The sequence below is a fragment of the Sapajus apella genome, unplaced genomic scaffold, assembly GCF_009761245.1.
Source record: "Sapajus apella isolate SASKATOON/1434 unplaced genomic scaffold, GSC_monkey_1.0 scaffold2, whole genome shotgun sequence".
NCBI lineage: Eukaryota > Metazoa > Chordata > Mammalia > Primates > Cebidae > Sapajus > Sapajus apella.
Window position 1 is genome coordinate 20,256,016 of NW_022436942.1, and position 23,078 is coordinate 20,279,093.

Sequence of the window (23,078 nt, forward strand, 5' to 3'; positions counted from 1 at the left end):
TGTTGGCCGGGCGTGGTGGCTCACGCCTGTAATCCAAGCACTTTGGAGGTCAAGGCGGGCGGATCACCTGAGGTCGGGAGTTCAAGACCAGCCTGACCAACATGGTGAAACCTCGCCTTTAAAAAAGAAAAATTATAAAAAAGGAAAAAATGCTGTTTTCATTACCTCAGCCCTCCTCTTCCTATCCCAAGACGTCGATATTCCGGTCCCACCCCTTCCTATGGGGCCCTTGGCGTCTCCAGGGTCCTCAGGCTAGTTTCGGTTCCGTGGCCCACCCACGGGTTCTCGAAAATCAGCTGTTTCAGCCTTGGACAAGTCCACTAATTGGACTCCTCCCCTCGTAGGCAGTGCCTATTTGAGCTTCTCCACCAATCGCTGGAGCTGGAGGTGCCGTTCCGGCCCAGCTTGTCCCGCCCCACGGATGGGGCGGAGTTGCGGCGGCGCCCTTGAGCTAGCAGTCTGGGAAGCACTTGACTGAGTGTCAGTGTCGGGGTGGTGGCTGGGAAAGAGGCCGCTCCGGACTTCAGGGCCACCTTACAAGGGGGCGGATCCGAGGGGGTTGGCCAAAGTTGTAGGCGGGGCGGGAGGCTCTAGTACCCGACATCCCTCTAGGCACGGGAAGTCGCGACCAGAGCCACTGGAGGGCGCGGGGACTGCAACCCCTAATCAGGTACGGGCCCTGAGAGGGTGTACTGGGGTGGGGGTGGGGGTGACAGTGAGAATTCCTCCCAGGGAAGGGCGACTGGCCTCAGGGGTTACGTACGCCCTGGAGGGGGCAGCCTCTGTCCCCAGGTTGAAATAGGACCTGTCGCCGGCTCGGTCTTTAATCTTCTCCTGCCGGGCTTATCTCCCCAACCCTAATGCCCCTCTCCCCAAAGTCCCCTGAAGCCTCCGAGACCCGGAATCTGGCATTGTTATGTTGATTCGGTATCTGAACCAAAGTTTTTGCCTCTGCTCTGCGTTTTTTATCTTCACCAAAAAAAACGATATCCAAAGATAGATAAACCTAAAACACAAAAACAAAACAAAACCGAAAAAACAAAGGTAGATAAATCTATCATCTTTGTTTTGTAAAAAAGTATAAGCTCCTGAAAGATGAAACGATTGTCTAAGGTCACACACAAAATCCAGTTCATTTCAGAAAAGCTTCTTGAGTGCAAAATATGTGTCTAAGAGTGAGAGATAGCGAGAAAAAATTGTCTCAGCCCTTAACCTCAGTGTTCACAATCCATTTGGGGAGACTAGGTTTTTTCTTTTGTTTTGTTTTGTTTTCACATTTGAATCTTTGCTCCCTTGCGCCTTTGATACTAAACACTTAAATCCTCAAGAATTGAGACCTCATCATTAAAAAAAAAAAAATTTTTTTTAAGAGATGGAATCTCACTATGTTGCCAAGGCTGGTCTCAAACTCCTGAGCTCAAGCCATCCTCCTGTCTTGTAGGCCTCCCAAAGTGCTGGGATTACAGGCATGAGCCACCATGCATGGCCACCTAATCATTTTTTTAACTTATTTTTTTTGTGTCATAACAGCAATACAGTTACATAGTTTTAAAAATCAAGCACTACTAAAAGGGCTAAAATGAAAATAGCCCCTACACAATCTCTCCTTTCCCTTGTTTCTACTTCCAGAGGTAGAAAGGCAGCTGATGTTATTTATGTTAGTAGAGGACTGTCCTACCCCAAGCATTTCTCTTTACTTTGTAATAAGATCATGTGACCTTTTTAGACCACAAACATGCATAAATTCTGTTCTGTTAGGCTCGGGCTGCAACAAGCATAAGTTTCAGTTTCCTAAATAGACACCAGATGTCAACAAGCAGGGAAAGGTGGGGAGAAAGATGCATAGCACAGCCTGCTTGGTGACAGGCAAACCTGTCAGGTGACATGCAAGAAAAAAAAAACCTTTTTTTTTTTTTTTTTTTTTTTTCTGAGACACAGTCTTGCTCTGTCGCCCAGGCTGGAGTACAGTGCATGATCTCCACTTACTCCAACCTCTGTCTCCTGGGTTCAAGCAATTCTCCTGCCTCAGCCTCTTGAGTAGCTGGGATTAGGTGCCGACCACCAGGCCTTACTAATTTTTTCGTATTTTTAGTAGAGACGGGGTTTCACCATGTTGGCATGTTGGCCAGGCTGGTCTTGAACTTCTGACCTCAAGTGATCCTCCCACCCAGGCCCCTCAAAGTGCTGGGATTACAGGCGTGAGCCACTGAGCCTGACCAAAAAAAGACAAATTTACATGAAGTATCAGGATCTCACAAAGTTGATAACCCATAATCATATTCAAGATTCACAGGTCATAAAAGTGTCATATTCTTAGGGATTGAGCAACCCATTGCACAGCATTTAGATGTTTTCTAGAATGGAGCTCCTCCTTCCTATGTAGAGGGTAATTTATAGGGTATACTTACCTGACCTCCAAAAAGATTTAGCTCCTAAAAAAGCTTCAGGTGGCTGCGCATGATGGCTCACGCCTGTAATCCCAGCACGTTGGAAGGCCAAGGCAGGCAGATCACCTGAGGTCAGAAATTCAAGACCAGCCTGCACAACATGGTGAAACCTATCTCTACCAAAAATACAAAAGTTGGCTGGGCGTGGTGGCAGGTGCCTGTAATCCCAGCTACTCAGGAGGCTGAGGCAGAAGAATTGCTTGAACCCTGGAGGCGGAGTTTGCATCAAGCCAAGATCATGACACTGCACTCCAGCCTGGGTGACAAAGCAAGACTCCGTCTCAGAAAAAAAAACAAAATAGTTTCAGGGCCAGCAGAGATCATGCCATAAAAAATACTTAATATTGGGCCGGGCGCAGTGGCTCAAGCCTGTAATCCCAGCACTTTGGGAGGCCGAGGCGGGTGGATCATGAGGTCAAGAGATCGAGACCATCCTGGTCAACACGGTGAAACCCCGTCTCTAATAAAAATACAAAAAATTAGCTGGGCATGGTGGCGGATGCCTGTAATCCCAGCTACTCAAGAGACTGAGGCAGGAGAATTGCCTGAACCCAGGAGGCGGAGGTTGCAGTGAGCCGAGATAGCGCCATTGCACTCCAGCCCGGGTAACAAGAGCGAAACTCCGCCCCAAAAAAACAAAAAAAAAAAAACAAAAAAAAACTTAATATCAACACTGATCTTTAAATGCTTTAGCATAAGCAAATATAAAGAACAATTAAACACATAAATGTAAAATAAATGAATTAGGCAGATAGATGAAATAGGGTAATGGAAATAGTAATGTTTGTTAAAGTTGAATGGTGATCCTTGTGCTATTCACTCTAGAGTGTATTTGAAAATTAGGCCAGGTGTGGTGACTCACGCCTGTAATCCCAGCACTTTGGGTGGCTGAGGCGGGTAGATCATGAGGTCAGGAGTTCGAGACCAGCCTGCCCAATACTGTGAAACCTGTCTCTACTAAAAATAAAAAAAATTAGCTGGCCATGGTGGTGTGCGCCTGTAGTCCCAGCTACTCGGGAGGCTGAGGCAGAAGAATCGCCTGAACCTAGGAGGTGGAGGTTGCAGTGAGCTGAGATTGTGCCAATGCACTCCAGCCTGGGCGACAGAGTGAGACTCCATCTCACCAAAAAAAAAAAAGAAAAAGAAAATTACCATTAGGCTGGTTACAGTGGCTCATGTCTGTAATCACAGCATTTTTTTTTTGAGACGGAGTTTCGCTCTTGTTACCCAGGCTGGAGTGCAATGGCACAATCTCGGCTCACCGCAACCTCCGCCTCCTGGGTTCAGGCAATTCTCCTGCCTCAGCCTCCTGAGTAGCTGGGATTACAGGCATGCGCCACCATGCCCAGCTGATTTTTTGTATTTTTAGTAGAGACGGGGTTTCACCATGTTGACCAGGATGGTCTCGATCTCTTGACCTCGTGATCCACCCGCCTCGGCCTCCCAAAGTGCTGGGATTACAGGCTTGAGCCACCGCGCCCGGCCTTGTTTTTGTTTTTTTGAGACAGATTCTCGCTGTCGCTCAGGCTGGAGTGCAGTGGTGCCATCTTGGCTCACTGCAACCTCTGCCTCCCAGGTTCAAGTGATTCTCCTGCTTCAGCCTCCCAAGTGGCTGGGACTACAGGCACATACCACCATGCCCAGCTAATTTTTTTGTATTTTTAGTAGAGATGGGGTTTCACCATGTTAGCCAGGATGGTCTTGATCTCCTGACCTCCTGATCTGACCACCTTGGCCTCCCAAAGTGCTGGGATTACAGGCATGAACCACCACGCCAGCCCATCTCAGCATTTTGGAAGGCTGAGGTGGATGGATCGCTTGAGCTCAGGAGTTTGAGATCTGCCTGGGCAACATGGCAAAATTCCATCTCTCCAAAAAAAACAAAAATTAGCTAGGCATGATGGCACACTCCTGTAGTCCCAGCTCCTTGAGGGGCTGAGACAGAGAATCACTTGAACCTGGGAGGTCAAAGCTGCAGTGAACCAAGATCATGCCACTGCATTCCAGCCTGAATGACAAAGTGAGACCCTGTCTCAAAAAAAAAAAGAAAGAAAAGAAAATTCTCATTAAAGCACAAAGGCCCACTTATTGGAGCTATTAAAATACAGGTTGGGGCCGCAGTGGCTTACACCTGTAATCCTAGCACTTTGGGAGTCCGAGGTTGGTGGATCACCTGAGGTCAGGAGTTTGGGACCAGCCTGACCAACATGGTAAAACCCCATCTCTACTAAAAAAAAAACTACAGAAATTAGCCAGCCAGGCGTGGTGGTGGGTGCCTGTAATCCCAGCTACTCAAGAGTCTGAGGTAGGAGAATCGCTTGAACCTAGAGGATGGAGGTTGCAGTGAGCCAAGATTATCCCACTTCACTCCAGCCTGGGCAAAAGAGCCAGACTCCATCTCAAAAAAAAAAAAAAAAAAAACTCCAGAATGCTCTAATGAGCATTTCCTTTGAGCATCATGTGGGTACTCAAAAGTTGGATTTTGCAGCATTTCAGATTTCAGAGTTTTGGATTAGGGATGCTCAGTTGGTAAGTAATGCAAATATTCCAGAATCTGGACAAATCTGAAATCCAAAATGCTTGGAATAGCAGATACTCAACCAGTAGCACTCCCTGGAAGAATATGCACCAAACTGACAGTAGTGGTTACTTCTGGAGAGGAGGTGAAAGAACCAAGATTAGGAGTAGGGTCAACGTAGACTTTCATGTTTTCTGTGCTTTTATTACTTATATAATTTAAACATTTTAAATTAGTAACAATGAACAATCATGAAACTATGGGTGATTTAGTCCAGCAAAATATTCAATTGGGAACCCTCAACTTCTGATGCAGAGCCCAAATGGCGCAGTGGGAGATGCTGCAGAATCTTGACAGCCGCTTTCAGGACCAGCTACACCAGCTTTACTCACACAGCCTCCTGCCTGTGGACATTCGACAGTACTTGGCTGTCTGGATTGAAGACCAGAATTGGTGAGGCGCTCAGGAAGTTGGGGGGATGAGAAAGGTCGTTTCTTACTTTTGAACCCCCAGGATCCTGGAATCATTAATGGCAGGAAAAGGTTGGAAAGCCTCGGGACTGCTGCAACCCTGCAGAGACACTAATCCTTTTTATTCCTGGTGCCCAGGCAGGAAGCTGTACTGGGGAATGATGAGTCCAAGGCTACCATGCTATTCTTCCACTTCTTGGATCAGCTGAACTATGAATGTGGCCGCTGCAGGCAGGACCCAGAGTCCTTGTTGCTACAGCACAATTTACGGAAATTCTGCCGGGACATTCAGGTACAGGGTTGGGAGTAATGGGGTAGCACTGGGAGCTGAGTATAGAGGAGTAAGGTTTGGAGAATGGAATAGTACCTGGAGGTACAAAGGGGGATGGGGATAGATCTAGGGAAAGCAGGACAGAGTCTGGACTTAGGGAATCACTGGCAGAGACAAGGGCTGCATCTACGGGATACTGCTGGGAGGGTGCCATGGTGAAAAGAGAAAGAGCTAGGAACCTCAAGGGAGGAGGAAATACTGTGGACATTGGTGGGGAAGGTCTAGGGTGATAGGTCATTGAGGGTGGTTGAATTGTATCAATCCTTTCTGTTTTACTATTCTAGGCCTTTTCCCAGGGCCCTACCCAGCTGGCTGAGATGATCTTTAACCTCCTTCTGGAAGAAAAAAGAATTCTGATCCAGGCTCAGAGGGCTCAACTGGTGAGGACAATTCAGTGGTAATGTTGGAAGCTCCTGAAGTGGAGAGGAACCATAGAAAGGACCCAGGGAGTTGTCTCAGAACAGGATCCTCCCACATCCTGTGGCATAAATTTCAGGCCAGAATTTAAGGCATGAAAGGCCAGAGTTAAAATGTGCTCAGAGCCTCTTTTTTCCAGGATCAAGAACAACCAGTTCTTGAAACACCTGTGGAGAGCCAGCAACATGCAATTGAATCCCGAATCCTGGATTTAAAGGCTATGATGGAGGTTAGCAGATGTGGTAGGAGTTAGGGTGGGCAGGGCTCAGCCTAGCCCCTCCCTAAGAAGCAGCCTCATTGGGGTCCTCTCCTCTCTGTAGAAGCTGGTAAAATCCATCAGCCAACTGAAAGACCAACAGGATGTCTTCTGCTTCAGATATAAGATCCAGGCCAAAGGTAGGAAGCACATTGAGGGCAGGAGAAAGATAAGTGCCTGCTGAGAAGTCAGAGCTCAAATTGAACAGGAGAAAGCTCCAATGAGCAGTAGTCACTATCAGATACACGCACTGACTACAGTCCCCCTGCCATGCAAAGCTGGAAGTGCCAGGGTGTTTGGTGGAGGTCCAGCTGGAGGTGTGACTGAGAGACATTGAATGTTGAGGAAATGCATGGAAAACTGACATTGTTTTATTTGAGGAGGTGTCTGGTCCAAACACGACCATTCAGAATTTGCCTGAGGGTCCCACAGGTACCTGTGCTTTGCTTGGTTTCCATGCCTTTCTCCACAAAAATTCCTCCTTCCTGACTCTGACTCACCCCAGTCAGGAAGGAGAGGAAAGAACCCCTGAACTGACTCCTGTTCCTGCCATCCAGGGAAGACATCTTCTCTGGACCCCCATCAGATCAAAGAGCAGCAGATTCTGCAGGAAACTCTCAATGAACTGGACAAAAAGAGAAAGGTGGGAGGCAGAGGACTGTGTGTGTGGGCAACGGGGACCTGGAAAAAATGAGGGACGTGGGGACCCTGGTTCCCTAGCACTGGCTTCTTTGTCTTTTCATCCCCAGTTGGGTGGTGGAGGGTGATAGGGAGAGATGCTCAACATTCACATTATCTCTTTCCTAGGAGGTGCTGGATGCCTCCAAAGCGCTGCTAGGCCGATTAACTACCCTAATCGAGCTACTGCTGCCAAAGTTGGAGGAGTGGAAAGCCCAGCAGCAAAAAGCCTGCATTGGATCTCCCGTTGACCATGGGTTGGCACAGCTGGAGAAATGGTGAGGAACCACCCCAACCCTCGTCCTTGCCACCCGCTGTTATTTGTAAGTTGCAGTATCCTGCATATAGCAAGAGATACTGTTCTCATTGGTCTCTGCTCCCCAGAATGAGTCCTGCACCCTGCTGACTTCAGCTCTATTCTGCTCCTCATCCTTACCACCTAAGGAGCCCAGAGCCCAGTCTACTTTAGGGAAAGGAATGAATTAACCTACAATCTGGTTTTTTCCTTCCTTTTTGATCACCCAGAAATATATTTGCCAGGCGCAATGGCTCATGCGTACAGTCCCAGCATTTTGGGAGGCCAAGGCAAGCAGATTGCCTGAGGTCAGGAGTTCAAGACCAGTCTGGCTTACATGGTGAATCCCCATCTCTACTAAAAATACAAAAAAATTAGCCAGGTATGGTGGCAGGCACCTGTAATCCCACTTACTCAGGAGGCTGAGGCAGGATAATCTCTTGAACCCTGGAGGTAGAGGTTGCAGTGAGCTGAGATCACAACATTGCACTTCAGCCTGGGCAACAGAGCAAGATTCCATCTCAAAAAAAAAAGAAAAAGGCCAAGCATGGTGGCTCACACCTGTAATTCCAGCACTTTGGGAGGCTGAGGTGGGCGGATCACAAGGTCAGGAGTTCAAGACCAGCTTGGCCAGCATGATGAAACCCCATCTCTACTAAAAATACAAAAAAAATTACCCGGGCATGGTGATGCGCACCTATGGTCCCAGCTACTAGGGAGGCTGGGGCAGGAGAATCGCTTGAACCCAGGAGGCGGAGGCTGCAGTGAGCCAAGATCGCGCCACTGCACTCCAGCCTGGGCTACAGTGCGAGACTCCATCTCAAAAATATATATATATATTTTAAAATATATTTTTATTGCAATAAATATAATTAATAAAAAAAGAAGGAAGAAGAGAAAATTATCTTTAACTTATTAAACAAAAATGGAATCATATTGTTCATACTATTTTGAAACCTATGGGTTTTTTTTTTCAGCTTAACAGTATATTATATATTTATATATACATATAAAACAGTATAAACATGTCATATATATGCTATTAGGCTTTAAAAAATATATTTATAGCCGGGCACGGTGGCTCAAGCCTGTAATCCCAGCACTTTGGGAGGCCGAGGCGGGTGGATCACAAGGTCAAGAGATCAACACCATCCTGGTCAACATGGTGAAACCCCGTCTCTACTAAAAATACAAAAAATTAGCTGGGCATGGTGGCACGTGCCTGTAATCCCAGCTACTCAGGAGGCTGAGGCAGGAGAATTGCCTGAACCCAGGAGGCGGAGGTTGCGGTGAGCCGAGATCGCGCCATTGCACTCCAGCCTGGGTAACAAGAGAAAAAAACTCCGTCTCAAAAAAAAAAAATGTATATATATATATAATATTTAACCAGCCTGGCCAATGTGGTGAAACCCCATCTCTACTAAAAACACAGAAATTTGCTGGGTGTGGTGGTGCATGCCTGTATTCTGAGCTACTTGGGAGGCTAAGACAGAAGAATTGGTTCAACTGAAGAGGCAGAGGTTACAGTGAGCCGAGATCGTGTCACTGCATTCCAGCCTGGGCTACCCAGTGAGACTCCATCTCAAAAAAAAAAAGCCAGTTGGGGTGCCTGACACCTATAATCCCAGCACTTTGGGAGGCAAAGGCAGGTAGATCGACTGAGCTCAGGAGTTCAAGACCACCCAGGGCAACATGGTGAAACCCCATTTCTACTAAAAATACAAAAAAATTAACCAAGTGTGACGGTGCGTGCCTGTGGTCCCAGCTACTTGGGAGACTGAGGCAGGAAAGTCGCTTGAGCCCCAGAAGTAAGCCGAGACTGCTGCACCATTACATTCCAGCTTGGGCCACAGAGTGAGAGTCTATCTCAAAAAAAAAAAAAAAAAAAAAGCCGGGCTGGGTATAGTGGCTCATGCCTGTAATCCCAGCACTTTGGGAGGCTGAGGCAGGTGGATCACCTGAGGTCAAGAGTTTGAAACCAGCCTGGTGAAATCCCATCTCTACTAAAAAATAAAAAATTAGCCGAACATGGTGGTGTGTTGCTGTCATCACAGCCTCTAGGGGGTGCTGAGGCAGGAGGATCACTTGAACCCGGGAGGCAGAGGGTGCAGTGAGCTGAAATCATGTCACTGCACTCCAGCCTGGGCAACAGAGCAAGACTCTATCTCAAAAAAAAAAAAAAAAAAAATTGCCGGGCACGGTGGCTCAAGCCTGTAATCCCAGCACTTTGGGAGGCCGAGGCGGGTGGATCACGAGGTCAGGAGATCGAGACCATCCTGGTCAACATGGTGAAACCCCGTCTCTACTAAAAATACAAAAAAAAATTAGCTGGGCATGGTGGTGCGTGCCTGTAATCCCAGCTACTCAGGAGGCTGAGGCAGGAGAATTGCCTGAACCCAGGAGGTGGAGGTTGCGGTGAGCCGAGATCGCGCCATTGCACTCCAGCCTGGGTAACATGAGTGAAACTCCGTCTCAAAAAAAAAAAAATTAGGCATGGTGGCACATGCCGGTAGTCTCAGCTACTCAGGAGGCTGAGGTGGGAGGATTGCTTGAGCCCAGGTGTTCAAGGCTGCAGTGAGCTGTGATTGCACCACTGCACTCCAGCCTGGGCAAGAGAAGGAGACCCTGTCTCTAAAAGTGTGTGTATACACACACACACACACACACACACACACACCCCATAATACCCACCACGTACTCCAGCCTGGGCAGGAGAAGGAGACCCTGTCTCTAAAAGTGTGTGTGTATACACACACACACACACACACACACGCCATAATACCCACCACTGCACTCCAGCCTGGGCAAGAGAAGGAGACCCTGTCTCTAAAAGTGTGTGTGTACACACACACACACACACACACACACACACACACAAGGGAAGGAGACCCTGTCTCTAAAAGTGTGTGTGTACACACACACACACACACACACACACACCCCATAATACCCAGCTACTGAGGAGGCTGAGGCCAAAAGAGTGCTTGAGCTTGAGCCCAGGAGTTTGAGGTCAATCTGAGCAATATAGCAAGACCCCCACCTCTTAAAAAAAAAAAAAAAGTAGCCAGGGGCAATGGCTCACGCCTGTAATCCCAGCACTTTGGAAAGCTGAAGTGAGTGGGTCACAAGGTCAGGAGTTCAAGACCAGCCTGGCCAATATGGTGAAACCCCATCTCTACTAAAAATAAAATAATTAGCCAGGCGTGGTGGTTCATGCCCATAGCCCCATCTACTCAGGAGGCTGAGGCAGAAGAATTGTTTGAACCCAGGAGGTGGAAGTTGCAGTGAGCCGAGATCATGCCACTGCACTCCAGCCTGGGCGACAGAGCAAGACTCCATCTCAAAAAAAAAAAAAAAAAAAGTAAATAAAAATATACCACAATTGCTCAGGTTGATTGAAAAACAGGTATATGGTACTTATGGTACATGACCAGCCAGCATTTATTTATTTGTTTATTTTTTTGAGAAAGAGGAGGTGGTAAAAAGAAAGCAAAATGTTTTATCATGGTTTTTGCTTCAGCAGCTTTAGGACAAATTAAAAGTCAACTCTGGTGCCAAAAAATAAAATAAAAGAGAAAGAGTCAAAACCCTTTGCCTCCAAAGGGTTTCACTGTGTTAGCCAGGATGGTCTCAATCTCCTGACCTTGTGATCTGCCTGCTTCGGCCTCCCAAAATGAAGGGATTACAGGCATGAGCCACTGCACCTTGCCAATTTATTTATTTATCGAGACAGGATCTCTCTCTCTGTCGTCCAGGTTGGAGTGCCTGGCCTTAAGTGATCCTCCCACCTTTGCCTCCCAAAGTGCTGAGATTACAGATATGAGCCACCATGCCCAGCTGGGGAGACTTTTAAAATGATTGTTTCAAGTGTTACAGCTCTTTTAGAATTTGTCGAGCAGGCTTTCAGGTTTTTGCCAGAAACTACCCCCATCCCCACCAAAAACCCACAAAAAGATAGTTCCAAACGTCTCTTAGAATAGTTGTCCCAACAGAGTCTATTTTCTCATATGTAGTGTATGGTTTTCCTGTCACCACATTGCTGATTATTATTATTTTGAGATGGAGTCTCACTTTCATCGCACAGGCTGGAGTGCAGTAGCGTGATCTCAGCTCACTGCAACCTCCTCCTCCTAGGTTCAAGCAATTCTCCTTCCTCAGGCTCCCAAATAGCTGGGATTACAGGCGTGCACCACCACGCCCAGCTAATTTTTGTATTTTTAATAGAGACGCAGTTTCACCATATTGGCCAGGCTGGTCTCAAACTCCTGACCTTGTGATCCACCCACCTTGTCCTCCCAAAGTGCTGGGATTACAGACATGAGGCACCGTACCTGGCTGCTGATTATTATTATTTTTAATTATAGAGACAGTAAAGTACAGTAGTTAGAAGTGTGGGTTGTACAATGAGACTGCCTGAGATCACATACAAGCTTCATCCCTTACTAGTTTTATGACCTTGAGCAAGTCACTTAACCTTTCTTTGCCTCAGTTTTATCATCTGTAACATGGGGATATTAATAGTACCTGCCTCAGAGGGTTGTTTTGAGGATTAAATGCATTAATATGTGTAAAGGGCTTAATATAAATTATACATAGCATATGAAAGCTGTTATTATGGGGTCAGGCGCAGTGGCTCACGCCTGTAATCCCAGAACTTTGGGAGGCTGAGGTGGGTGGATCACCTGAGGTCAGGAGTTCGAGACCAGCTTGACCAACATGGTGAAACCCTGTCTCTACTGAAAATACAAAAATTAGCCAGGCGTGGTGGCAGGCACCTGTAATCCCAGCTACTCAGGAGACTGAGGCAGGAGAGTTGCTTGAACACGGGAGGCGGAGGTTGCAGTGAGCTGAAGTCGTGCCACTGCACTCCAACCTGGATGATAGAGTGAGACTCTGTCTCAAAAAAAAAAAAAAAAAAAAGCTGTTATTATGTTAAATCTGTTAGCAGTTTTGTATGTGAAAATAGCTTTGATTTTTATTTCTTGGATTATGAATCATGTTGAATAATCTTTTATGTGCTTCCTAGATTCTTTTTTTTTTTTCACCCCAGTTAATTTCTGACTCTTCATATATTTATGAAGAGTTCTTGGAACCTGGGTGGGGGAATTCAGGAAATTCATGGATTCCTTCTTTCTGAAATCTATCACCAGGTTCACAGCTGGAGCGAAGCTCTTGTTTCACCTGAGGCAGCTGCTGAAGGAGCTGAAGGGACTGAGTTGCCTGGTTAGCTATCAGGATGACCCTCTGACTGAAGGCGTGGACCTACGCAACGCCCAGGTCACAGAGTTGCTACAGCGTCTGCTCCACAGGTCTAGAAGCCAGGCAGGAACCCTGGGGGAAGAAAGGAACAAGGGAAGCCATTCTTACAGATACTGAGCTATATGTTCTCTCTACACCTCTCTTTCCTCAGAGCCTTCGTGGTAGAAACCCAGCCCTGCATGCCCCAAACTCCCCATCGACCCCTCATCCTCAAGACTGGGAGCAAGTTCACCGTCCGAACAAGGTCGGCATTCCAGAACTCATTCCTGCTTCCTTTTCCCAACCCTGCCACTGTGTATTTTCTGGCTTTACAGATCTTCCCATCCTTGGCTTTTTCTTCTCTCTTTCCCGTCCCCTCCCTACCTCTCATAATCCCTCTTCTCTTTGTTTTTTTTTTTTGATACGGAGTTTTGCTCTGTTGCCCAGGCTGGAGTGCAATGGCATGCTCTCGGCTCACTGCAATCTCCCCCTTCCGGGTTCAAGTGATTCTCCTGCCTCAGCCTCTCAAGTAGCTGAGATTACAGGTGTGTGCCACCATGCCTAGCTAATTTTTTTATATTTTTAAGTAGAGACGGGATTTCACCATGTTGGTCAGGCTGGTCTTGAACCCCTGACCTCGCGATCCGTCCGCCTCAGCCTCCCAAAGTGCTGGCATTACAGGCATGAGCCACCGCGCCTGGCTTCCCTCTTCTCTTTTTCAAACATCTGGCCTATCCGGAAGGTTGAGGTTGACCACTTTCCCCTATCCTCCTTCTATTCCCCCAGGCTGCTGGTGAGACTCCAGGAAGGCAATGAGTCACTGACTGTGGAAGTTTCCATTGACAGGTAAATTGGTGGAGGTGAAGGGTGGCCAGGACATGGGCTGCTGGGGTGGAGGAGTTACTCTTCACAACAGGGCCCTGGGGCTATCTTCTTTCCCCTTCAATTCCTACCTCATAGAAATTATGTAATTCATTTCTTTTGTTGAACACTTACTATGTGACATGCAGCATGGCAGGTACTTATTTAATTTTCACAGAAACCCTATGAATTAACATTACCAATGCACCATACAAACAAGGATACAGACTCAGCGAGACTGATTACATCTCTTGTGCAAGGCCACCTAGCTAGTGAGCTCAAGTCAAGTTCGAATCCAGGCCTATCTGATCCCAAAGACCAAACTGCTAACTTCCATGCTCTTTTGCCTAATGACTTTTTTTCTTTTTATTTCTTTTCAGGAATCCTCCTCAGTTACAAGGGTAGGTGCTTGACAAGGACACTGCAAACATCTGTACACTGCATGACCTGCAGAACCATATTCGGCAACCCTGGTGGGAGCGCAAACAAGGAGGAGGGGGATTTGGCTGGGATATAGACAAAGGGAGAAGGCAAGATCTGAAATGAAGTGGAATTTCTGTTTTTTTTTTCTGCTGAGTTTTTAGAATAATTCTGTTCCTTGTCTCCATGTATCGTCCTCCTCCTGGAACAGGTTCCGGAAGTTCAACATTCTGACTTCAAATCAGAAAACTTTGACCCCCGAGAAGGGGCAGAGTCAGGGTTTGATTTGGGACTTTGGTTATCTGGTAAGAATAGTTTGTGACCTATGCTTTTTATTATGTTTATTTTTTTGAGATGGAGTCTCACTCTGTCGCCCAGGCTGGAGTGCAGTGGCGCGATCTCAGCTCACTGCAACTCTGCCTCCCAGGTTCAAGCGATTCTCCTGCCTCAGCCTCCCAAGTAGCTGGGACTACAGGCACATGCCATGCCCGGCTAATTTTTGTATTTTTAGTAGAGACAGGGTTTCACCATATTGGTCAGGCTGGTCTTGATCACTCCTGACCTCAGGCGATCCACCCACCTTGGCCTCCCAAAGTGCTGGGATTACAGGCATGAGCCACTGCACCTGGCCTGCTTTTAGTCCAAAGGAACATGAGTTGGGGGAAGTTCCGAGGGCTTGAGAGGTCTTGAAGCCAAACAGGGGATTCCAGGGACCCTAGGGTGCCCACTCTGGCATTTTCTCTCCTTTCCTTTAATTCACAGACTCTGGTGGAGCAACGTTCAGGTGGTTCAGGAAAGGGAAGCAATAAGGTAAGACCTGGACAGAGGACTAGGGGACAGGGGAGACTTTCTCATCAAAGGGTCTTCTGATGACTGTCTCTTTGGCTGTCCCAGGGGCCACTAAGTGTGACAGAGGAACTGCACATCATCAGCTTCACAGTCAAATACACCTACCAGGGTCTGAAACAGGAGCTGAAAGTGAGTTAAAATGGAGGACAAGGAGAGAGAAAGCAGCTTTGGAAGAAGGCATAAGGAGGGGATAAACAGAAGCCTCTTGGGGTGGGTTAGCACTCCTTTCCTCTGACAATTACCTGCAGCTAGAAACCTCACATCCCTTTCTGTGACTCCTGTCTACTCCCCAGACAGACACCCTCCCTGTGGTGATTATTTCCAACATGAACCAACTCTCAATTGCCTGGGCTTCAGTTCTCTGGTTCAATTTGCTCAGCCCAAACCTTGAGGTAGGGAGTGGGGCCAACAGGTCAAGGGAGAGGGGGGGTGTGGAAGCTTGGTGTGAGGGGCTGCTTCTGAGCCAGCCTGCACTCCTCTCACCCCTGCAGAACCAGCAGTTCTTCTCCAACCCCCCCAAAGCCCCCTGGAGCCTGCTGGGCCCTGCTCTCAGTTGGCAGTTCTCCTCGTATGTTGGCCGAGGCCTCAATTCAGACCAGCTAAGCATGCTGAAAAACAAGCTGTTCGGTACATATTTCCTCCCCTCAGCCTTTCCCCAGCCTTCGTCTTTCCTGTCCCTCTGTCCTGTCTATCCAGGACGCCTTGCTTCCCTCATCATCTGTCTGTGGCTATCTGTCCCACAGGGCAGAACTGTAAGACTGAGGATGCATTGCTGTCCTGGGCTGACTTCACTAAGGTAACTCCCTGCATCCTGTGGAGATAGATCTAGCCCACAGTCCAAATACTGGCCTTCCCACATCCTCCTTTATACCAGGGGCAGGTCCTTAGCTCTTGCTAACTTTCCATTCCTCCTCCAGCGAGAGAGCCCTCCAGGCAAGCTACCATTCTGGACATGGCTGGACAAAATTCTGGAGTTGGTACATGACCACCTGAAGGATCTCTGGAATGATGGGTAAGGCCTTGGTCAGCCTTCCCAATGGGCCTGTGCTTTCTGTTGAGAGTGGACTCTGTGCGCCCTCATGTGGCAAGCAGGGAGAGAGAGCAGACAGGCGCAAGGCCGTGTATTCTCACATTTGTAACAGTAATAGTCATAGCCAATGTAAGTGAAGCATCTCCTACGCTCCAGAGCCTGCCGGGTGGTCTTCGTGAATTCTCTTATGTAATCCTTATGACCACGTTGAATGGTGGGTTTTGTCACCTTCATTTCAAGTGAGGAAACTAATTTCAGAGATGTTAAAGAACTTACCCAAGGGATAGAGTTGGTATTCAAACCCAGGCCTATGTGACTCTAAGCCCATGTTCTTTTCTCCACACTGCCTACCAATTTGTGTAGCATTTGACCTTTAAAAGTGCTATTCATGGCCGGGCACAGTGGCTAATGCCTGTAATCCCAGCACTTTGGGAGGCCAAGGCAGGCAGATTACCTGAGGTCAGGAGTTCAAGACCAGGCTGGACAACATAGCAAAACCTTGTCTCTGCTAAAAATACAGAGATTAGCTGGGCATGGTGGTGGGTGCCTGTAATCCCAGCTACTCAGGAGGCTGAGGCAGAAGAATCACTTGAAGCTGGGAGGTGGAGGTTGCAGTGAGCCAAGCTGGCACCACTGCACTCCAGCCTGGGAGACAAGAGCGAAACTGCCTCAAAAAAAAAAAAAAAAAAAAAAAGTAAGCTATTCATGACTGGGCACAGTGGCTCATGCCTATAATCCTAGCACTTTGAGAGGCTGAGGCAGACAGACCACTTGAGCCCAGGAGTTCAAGACCAGCCTGGGCCACATGGTGAAACCCCATCTCTACAAAAAATACAAAGGTTAATCAGGCATGGTGGTGTACACCTGTGGTCCTAGCTACTCTGGAGGCTGAGAGGTGGGAGGATTGCTTGAGCCTGGGAGGTCGAGGCGGCAGTGAGCTGTGATCATGCCACTGCACTCCAGCCTGGGCAACAGAGTGACACCCTGTTTCCAGAAAAAAAAAGAAAAAAAAGTGCTGTTCATCTGTGTGATCTCACTGAATCCTCATACCTCTTCAAACCCTGGGAAGGTGGCTATTGTCAGCAAAGTGAAGTGACTTGTAAAAGATAAAAAGCTAAGTGGCAGGGCTTGGTCCAAAACCTGGGTTCCAAAACCGGGGCTGTTGTTTCATACGCGGGGAGCAGGGAGGCAGGGGTCTGGCGGGGCGGAGGGAATGAGGGGTTCACAGCTGCTCTCTGTGCTCCAGACTGATCATGGGCTTTGTGAGTCGGAGCCAGGAGCGCCGGCTGCTGAAGAAGACCATCTCTGGCACCTTTCTACTGCGCTTCAGTGAATCGTCAGAAGGGGGCATTACCTGCTCCTGGGTGGAGCACCAAGATGACGGTCAGCTGCTCTGCCCTGCCATTCCCACAGCCTCTCCTTTCTGCCTGACTCCCCTTTTGCCCCTCTGCCTGCCCTTGGCTTCCCTGCCTCTGTCCTGAATCCCTCAGCCAATCTGGGGCTGGAGAGCCAGAGCAGGGAGCTCCCAGGCCCAGCCTCTTCCCTCAAGCCTGCCTGTTCCTGCATTCACTCTCCAGACAAGGTGCTCATCTACTCTGTGCAACCGTACACCAAGGAGGTGCTGCAGTCACTCCCGCTGACTGAAATCATCCGCCATTACCAGTTGCTCACGGAAGAAAACATACCTGAGAACCCACTGCGCTTCCTCTACCCCCGAATACCCCGGGACGAAGCTTTTGGGTGCTACTACCAGGAGAAAGGTGGGAATCGTTGACATATTTCATTGCTAGATTGCAGAGATCCTCCAACATCCATAGACCCAACTCCTTCCTTTCAAGCATGGACAACTGATATCCAGAGGAGCTAAGGGATTTGTCCAGGGGACACTGCTGTTACTATGGGGATGAGACTGCCAGGATCATCTGCACTAGGGGAACCTCAGGCCGTGTGTCCGGCCCACTGATCTTCCCTGCTTCTTGTGTATGTTCCTCACAGTTAATCTCCAGGAACGGAGAAAATACCTGAAACACAGGCTCATTGTGGTCTCTAATAGGTGAGATATGAACTCTTCACCCCTCCTCCCTAATCCTTTCTGGCTGATAAAGTGGTTCTAACATGGCCTATTCCAGTCTCCCCAGCCTTCCCTCCCTCCTAGGCTTCCCTCCCTCCTAGCTTTCCCTCCTCCTAGCCCACTCTGGTTTTTTTCTGTTCTAGTCTCTCTCCTATCTCATATTTTTCTGCTGCCATTCTTTGGTTGTCTCCACAGGAGTTTCTGGATAATAATGATCATAATCACTGGTGTTAATAGGCACCTACTTGATGTCAAGCATGGAGCTTTTTGTTGTTGTTGTTCCAGACAGGATCTCGCTCTATCGCCCAGGCTGGAGTGCCGTGGTGCAGTCATGGCTCACTGCAGCCTCAGCCTCCTGAGCTCAAGCAATACAGGCATGCATCACCACACTCAGCTATTTTTTTTTTTTTTTTTTTTGTAGAGATTGGGTCTCACCATGTTGCCCAGGCTGGTCTTGAACTCCTGGACTCAAGGGATCTGCCCACCTTGGCCTCCCAAAGTGCTGGCATTACAGGTGTGAGCCACCACACCCCACCTATATATATATATTTTGAGACAGGGTCTCTATCACCCAGGCTGGAGTGCAGTGGTACAATCATGACTCACTGCAGCCTTGACCTGGGGGCTAAAGTGATCCTCCTGCCTTAGCTTCCCAAGTAGCTGAGACTACAGGTACACGCCACTGCGCTCAGCTAATTTTTTGAATTTTTTGCAGAGATGGGGCTCTCATTATGTTCCCCAGGCTGGTCTTGAACTCCTGGACTCAAGCATTGGCCTCCCAAAGTGCTGGGATTACAGGAATGAGTCACAGCACTTGGCTGGGGATAAATTTTTTGTTTGTTTTGAGACGGAGTCTCACTCTTGTTGCCCAGGCTGGAGTTCAATGGTACAATCAGCTCACTGCAACCTCTGCCTCCCAAGCTCAAACGATTCTCTTGCCTGAGCCTCCTGAGAAGCTGGGATTACAGGCGAGTGCCACCATGCCTGACTGATTTTTGGGAGTTTTTTTTTTTTGTTTTTTTTTTGTTTTTTTTTTTTAGATGGAGTCTCGCCCTCTGGCCCAGGTTGGAGTGCAATGGCATGATCTCAGCTCACTGCAACCTCCCCTTCCCAGGTTCAAGTGATTCTCCTGCCTCAGCCTCCTGAGTAGCTGGGACTACAGGTGCACATCACCATGCCTGGCTAATCTTTGTGTTTTTAGTAGAGACAGGGTTTCACTGTATTATTGGCCAGGCTGGTCTCAAACTCCTGACCTCGTTATCCACCCACCTTGGCCTCCCAAAGTGCTCGGATTACAGGTGTGAGCCACCGCGCCTGGCGTAATTTTTGTATTTTTAGTTGAGACAGGGTTTCACCATGTTGGCCAGGCTGGTCTGAAGCTCCTGCCCTCAAGTGATCCGCCCACCTCGGCCTTCCAAAGTGCTTGGATTACAGGTGTGAGCCACTGTGCCTGGCCTGAAAGTTTATTATGTGTCAGGCAGTAGGCTAAATGGTGTTCATTTTCTCATTTTATTGAATCTACAAAATGGTCCTATGAAGCAAACACTGTTTTCAGCTAAGGAACTGGATTTAGAGTAGTAAAATTTTGTACCTGAGGTACATGGCTAATAAATGATACAGGTCAGATTCCATAGCCCTGCTTTTAACCACCCTGCTGCCGCTCAAGAATTACTAGGTATTGTTCTCATTTATAGATGATAAATCTGAGGCTCAGAGAAGTTAGGTAATTTTCCTAAGGTACCCCAGCTAGTAAATGATAGGATTCAAACTCTAGCAAGCCTGATTCCAAACCCCATGCTCTTTAGCCCTCCACTCTACTACCTTCTTAGACGAGGGAGACGGCTCCTGCTTGCTCTACCATTTCCTATTTCACTTAAGCCATTGAGTCCTGCCCCTTTGTCTGTTTTTGGGTATCCAGACAGGTGGATGAACTGCAACAACCGCTGGAGCTTAAGCCGGAGCCAGAGCTGGAGTCGTTAGAGCCGGAGCTAGGCCTGGTGCCAGAGCTCGGCATGGACTTAGAGTCACTGCTGAAGGCAGGGCTGGATCTGGGGCCAGCACTGGAGTCTGTGCTGGAGTCCACTCTGGACCCTGTAATGGAGCCCACACTATGCACGGTATCACAAACAGTGCCACAGCCAGACCAAGGACCCGTATCACAGCCAGTGCCAGAACCAGATTTGCCCTGTGATCTGAGACATTTGAACACTGAGCCAATGGAAAGTAAGTAATGAGATGGAGCTATGGAAGAGGATACATATTCCCTTTCCTACCTCTTCTGCCACTCCCTCTCCATTACAGAAAAAGCTGGGCTCCAAGCTCCGTATTGGAAAGAGGCCCATTATCTCTGTGATTCCTTTGTTTAGGAATTACACATGCCTTCCCCCACCTCCCTCAGGTTCTTCCCAGGCCTTTCCTGCCATCCTCCCTCCCTTTCCCTGCTGGGTTGGGAATTCCTAAGGTCAGGACCTAACTTTTCTCTCTGGATTACCTAGTCTTCAGAAACTGTATAAAGATTGAAGAAATCATGCCGAATGGTGACCCACTGTTGGCTGGCCAGAGCACCATGGATGAGGCTTTCGTCTCCCGCCCCAGCCACTTCTACACTGATGGACCCTTGATGCCTTCTGACTTCTAGGAACCACATTTCCTCTGTTCTTCTTGTATCTCTTGCCCTTCCTACTCCTGATACCATGATGTTGCTCTCCAAGGATGTGAATCAGGCATGTGTCCCTTCTAAGCTGGGTTAACTGTTCAAACTCAGGCCTGTGTGACTCCATTGGGGTGAGAGGTGAAAGCATAACATGGATATGGAAGGGACAACAATTAATCAGAACAGATGTTGAGCCATAGGTCTAAATAGGATCCTGGAGGCTGCCTGCTGTACTGGGAGGTATAGGGATCCTGGGGGCAGGCCAGGTCAGTTGACAGGCTCTTGGAGGGCTCAGGGCAGTGGCGTCTTTCCAGTATGGAAGGATTTCCACATTTTAATAGCCAGTTAGACCCTTGGTGGGGAACGCAGACACAGGATAGGACTCCATTTATTTCTTCCATTCCTTCATGTCTAGGATAACTTTTCCCTTCTTCTTTCCTTCACTCCTGACTCAAGCCCTAAATTTCTTCTATTCCTGCAGGGGCTGAGAGCTTTCTGCCTTAGCCTACCATATGAAACTCCACCCTGAGGAAGGTGATGGACAGGAAGTAGACCTTTTTCTTTCTTACCAGTCTCCTCCCCTACTCTGCCCCTAAGCTGGCTGTACCTGTTCCTCCCCGATAAAATGATCCTGCCAATCTAATGTGCCCGTGAAGCTTTGCACACTAATTTATGCCACCTGGTCTCCACTCTCTCAATACTTAGGAGGTAGATCACTCCTGGAGGCCGGGGATGGTAGGGCTGCTGAGAGTTTAGGAACTGCTTTTTTTTTTTTTTTTTTGAAACAGCATTTCACTTTGTTGCCCAGGCTAGAATGCAGTGGTGCAATCACAGCTCACTGCAGCCTCAGCCTCCTGGGTTCAAGCAATCCTCCCACCTCAGCCTCCTGGGTAGCTGGGACCATGGAATGCGCCACTATGCCCTGCTGTTTTTGTTTTTGTAGAGATAGGGTCTCGCTATGTTGCCCAGGCTGGTCTTGAACTCCTGGGCTCAAGTGATCCTCACACCTTGGACTCCCAGAATGTTGGGATTATAGGCATGAGCCACTGTACTTGGCCAGGAATTTCTTTCTTTCTTTCTTTTTTGAGACAGAATTTCACTCTTGTTGCCTAGGCTGGAATGATCTCAGCTCACTGCAACCTCCCCCTCCTGGGTTCAAGTGATTCTCCTGGCTCAGCCTCCCAAGTAGCTGGGATTACAGGCACGTACCACCACACCAGGCTAATTTTGTATTTTTATTAGGGACAGGATTTCTTCATGTTGGTCAGGCTGGTCTCAAACTCTCGACCTCAGGTGATCAGCCTCCCGAAGTGTTGGGATTACAGGCATGAGCCATCGTGCCCAGCAGAAATTTCTTGTTATAGTATTAGATAAAGTTTGGTGTTTTCACAGAGGAGAAGCACTGGGTCTTAGCTATTTCTCTATTATGATATCATCTTCCCTTTTTTGTACAATATGTTGTTTACCTGAAAGGAAGTTTTCAATTCCTTGTGTGAACCTGGGCAACGACCAAGTCCATGGAACTTAAAACCTTGAAGGTCTGTTGTAGGACTCTGGACAATCTCACACCTTAGCTATTTGCAGGAAACCCCAGCAGGCAACTGACATTGCTTTAAGATGTCCTCCCGATATAACTTGAGATATAAATGAAAGGCCCTGCATAGGTGGCTGTTTCTTGTCTGTTATGTCAGAGGAACAGGTCCTGTTGAGAAAGGGGCTCTTCTGAGCAGAAATGGCTAATAAACTGTATGTTGATCTGGAAATGTCTCATCTCTGAACCTCTTTATTTCTCTGCTCACAGAAACTAATGTTCTTAGGGACACCAACAAGCTATACGGAAATGAAGTCAGAAAATTGTGGCCTCTCTTCCATCCACCCCTCTATGTTCCTCTTGTTAGGTTTCTTCTTCCTCCCTCCCTGTTTGGAGCAGCCCATCCTGTCCCTTAGGCTCTTCCAGGGGTGCTGGGAGCTATATATGTGTTGTGGGGGGAGGGATGAGTAGTTATATAACTCTCTTGTTGTCACTCAGCTGACTGGTAGCAAAGCCAACATACAAACCTGGCTGGGTTTGTCTGACTTCAAAGCCCACACTTTTTGATGCTATGACTATGGAAAAAAGGAAAGGAAATAATCACTAGCCACTTCCCCTCCTCTTTTTTCTTTTCTTTTTTTTTTAAAGAATTTCAGCTATCCTTGAGTTACCAAACTTCCTTCCAAAGGGACTCCAAGGCCAGGCACAGTGGCCCACGCCTGTAATCCCACCACTTTGGGAGGCCAAGGCAGGTGGATCACCTGAGGTCAGGAGTTCAAGACCAGCCTAACCAACGTGGTAAAACCCTGTCTTTACTAAAAATACAAAAATTAGCTGGGCGTGGTGGTGGGTGCCTATAGACCCAGATACTTGGGAGGCTGAGGCAGGAGAATTGCTTGAACCTGGGAGGCGGAGGTTGCAGTGAGCCAAGATCACACCATTGCACTCCAGCCTGGACAACAGAGTGAGGCTCCATCTCAAAAAGAAAAAAAGAAAGAAAGAAAGGGACTCTA

At 48.0% G+C, this 23,078-nt stretch overlaps 1 protein-coding gene and 1 non-coding gene across 3 annotated transcripts; both read left to right on the top strand.

The window, feature by feature from the left end:
* Window positions 1–461: 461 nt before the first annotated feature.
* Window positions 462–22,297, top strand: STAT2 (signal transducer and activator of transcription 2). Of its 2 annotated transcripts, XM_032290666.1 has the most exons (24): window positions 462–670; window positions 5,281–5,418; window positions 5,574–5,727; window positions 6,051–6,146; window positions 6,323–6,412; window positions 6,504–6,579; window positions 6,997–7,082; window positions 7,247–7,395; window positions 12,563–12,721; window positions 12,823–12,915; window positions 13,437–13,496; window positions 13,892–13,912; window positions 14,143–14,236; window positions 14,694–14,741; window positions 14,826–14,909; window positions 15,074–15,172; window positions 15,272–15,407; window positions 15,524–15,576; window positions 15,698–15,792; window positions 17,057–17,193; window positions 17,388–17,570; window positions 17,806–17,863; window positions 19,800–20,104; window positions 20,377–22,297. In XM_032290666.1, the coding sequence occupies exons 2-24, from the start codon at window positions 5,288–5,290 to the stop codon at window positions 20,517–20,519; spliced, it is 2,550 nt and encodes an 849-aa protein (XP_032146557.1). In that variant the 5' UTR covers window positions 462–670; window positions 5,281–5,287; the 3' UTR covers window positions 20,520–22,297. The 2 variants fall into 2 exon arrangements, with proteins under 2 accessions (XP_032146557.1, XP_032146568.1); XM_032290677.1 differs by lacking the exon at window positions 5,281–5,418 and having other exon boundaries at window positions 468–670.
* On the top strand, window positions 11,278–11,341 carry LOC116527903. Its single transcript, XR_004258783.1, has one exon. It is a non-coding gene; the product is annotated as a U7 small nuclear RNA (small nuclear RNA).
* Window positions 22,298–23,078: the final 781 nt, after the last annotated feature.

What these genes read in the sequence shown, in the direction of transcription:
- STAT2 (XM_032290666.1), top strand. Translation starts at nt 5,288, where the DNA reads ATGGCGCAGTGGGAGATGCTGCAGAATCTTGACAGCCGCTTTCAGGAC. An exon ending in GTGGAAGTTTCCATTGACAG is followed by an intron (nt 13,497 to 13,891) that starts GTAAATTGGTGG and finishes ATTTCTTTTCAG; the next exon opens with GAATCCTCCTCAGTTACAAG. An exon ending in CAGGAAAGGGAAGCAATAAG is followed by an intron (nt 14,742 to 14,825) that starts GTAAGACCTGGA and finishes TGGCTGTCCCAG; the next exon opens with GGGCCACTAAGTGTGACAGA.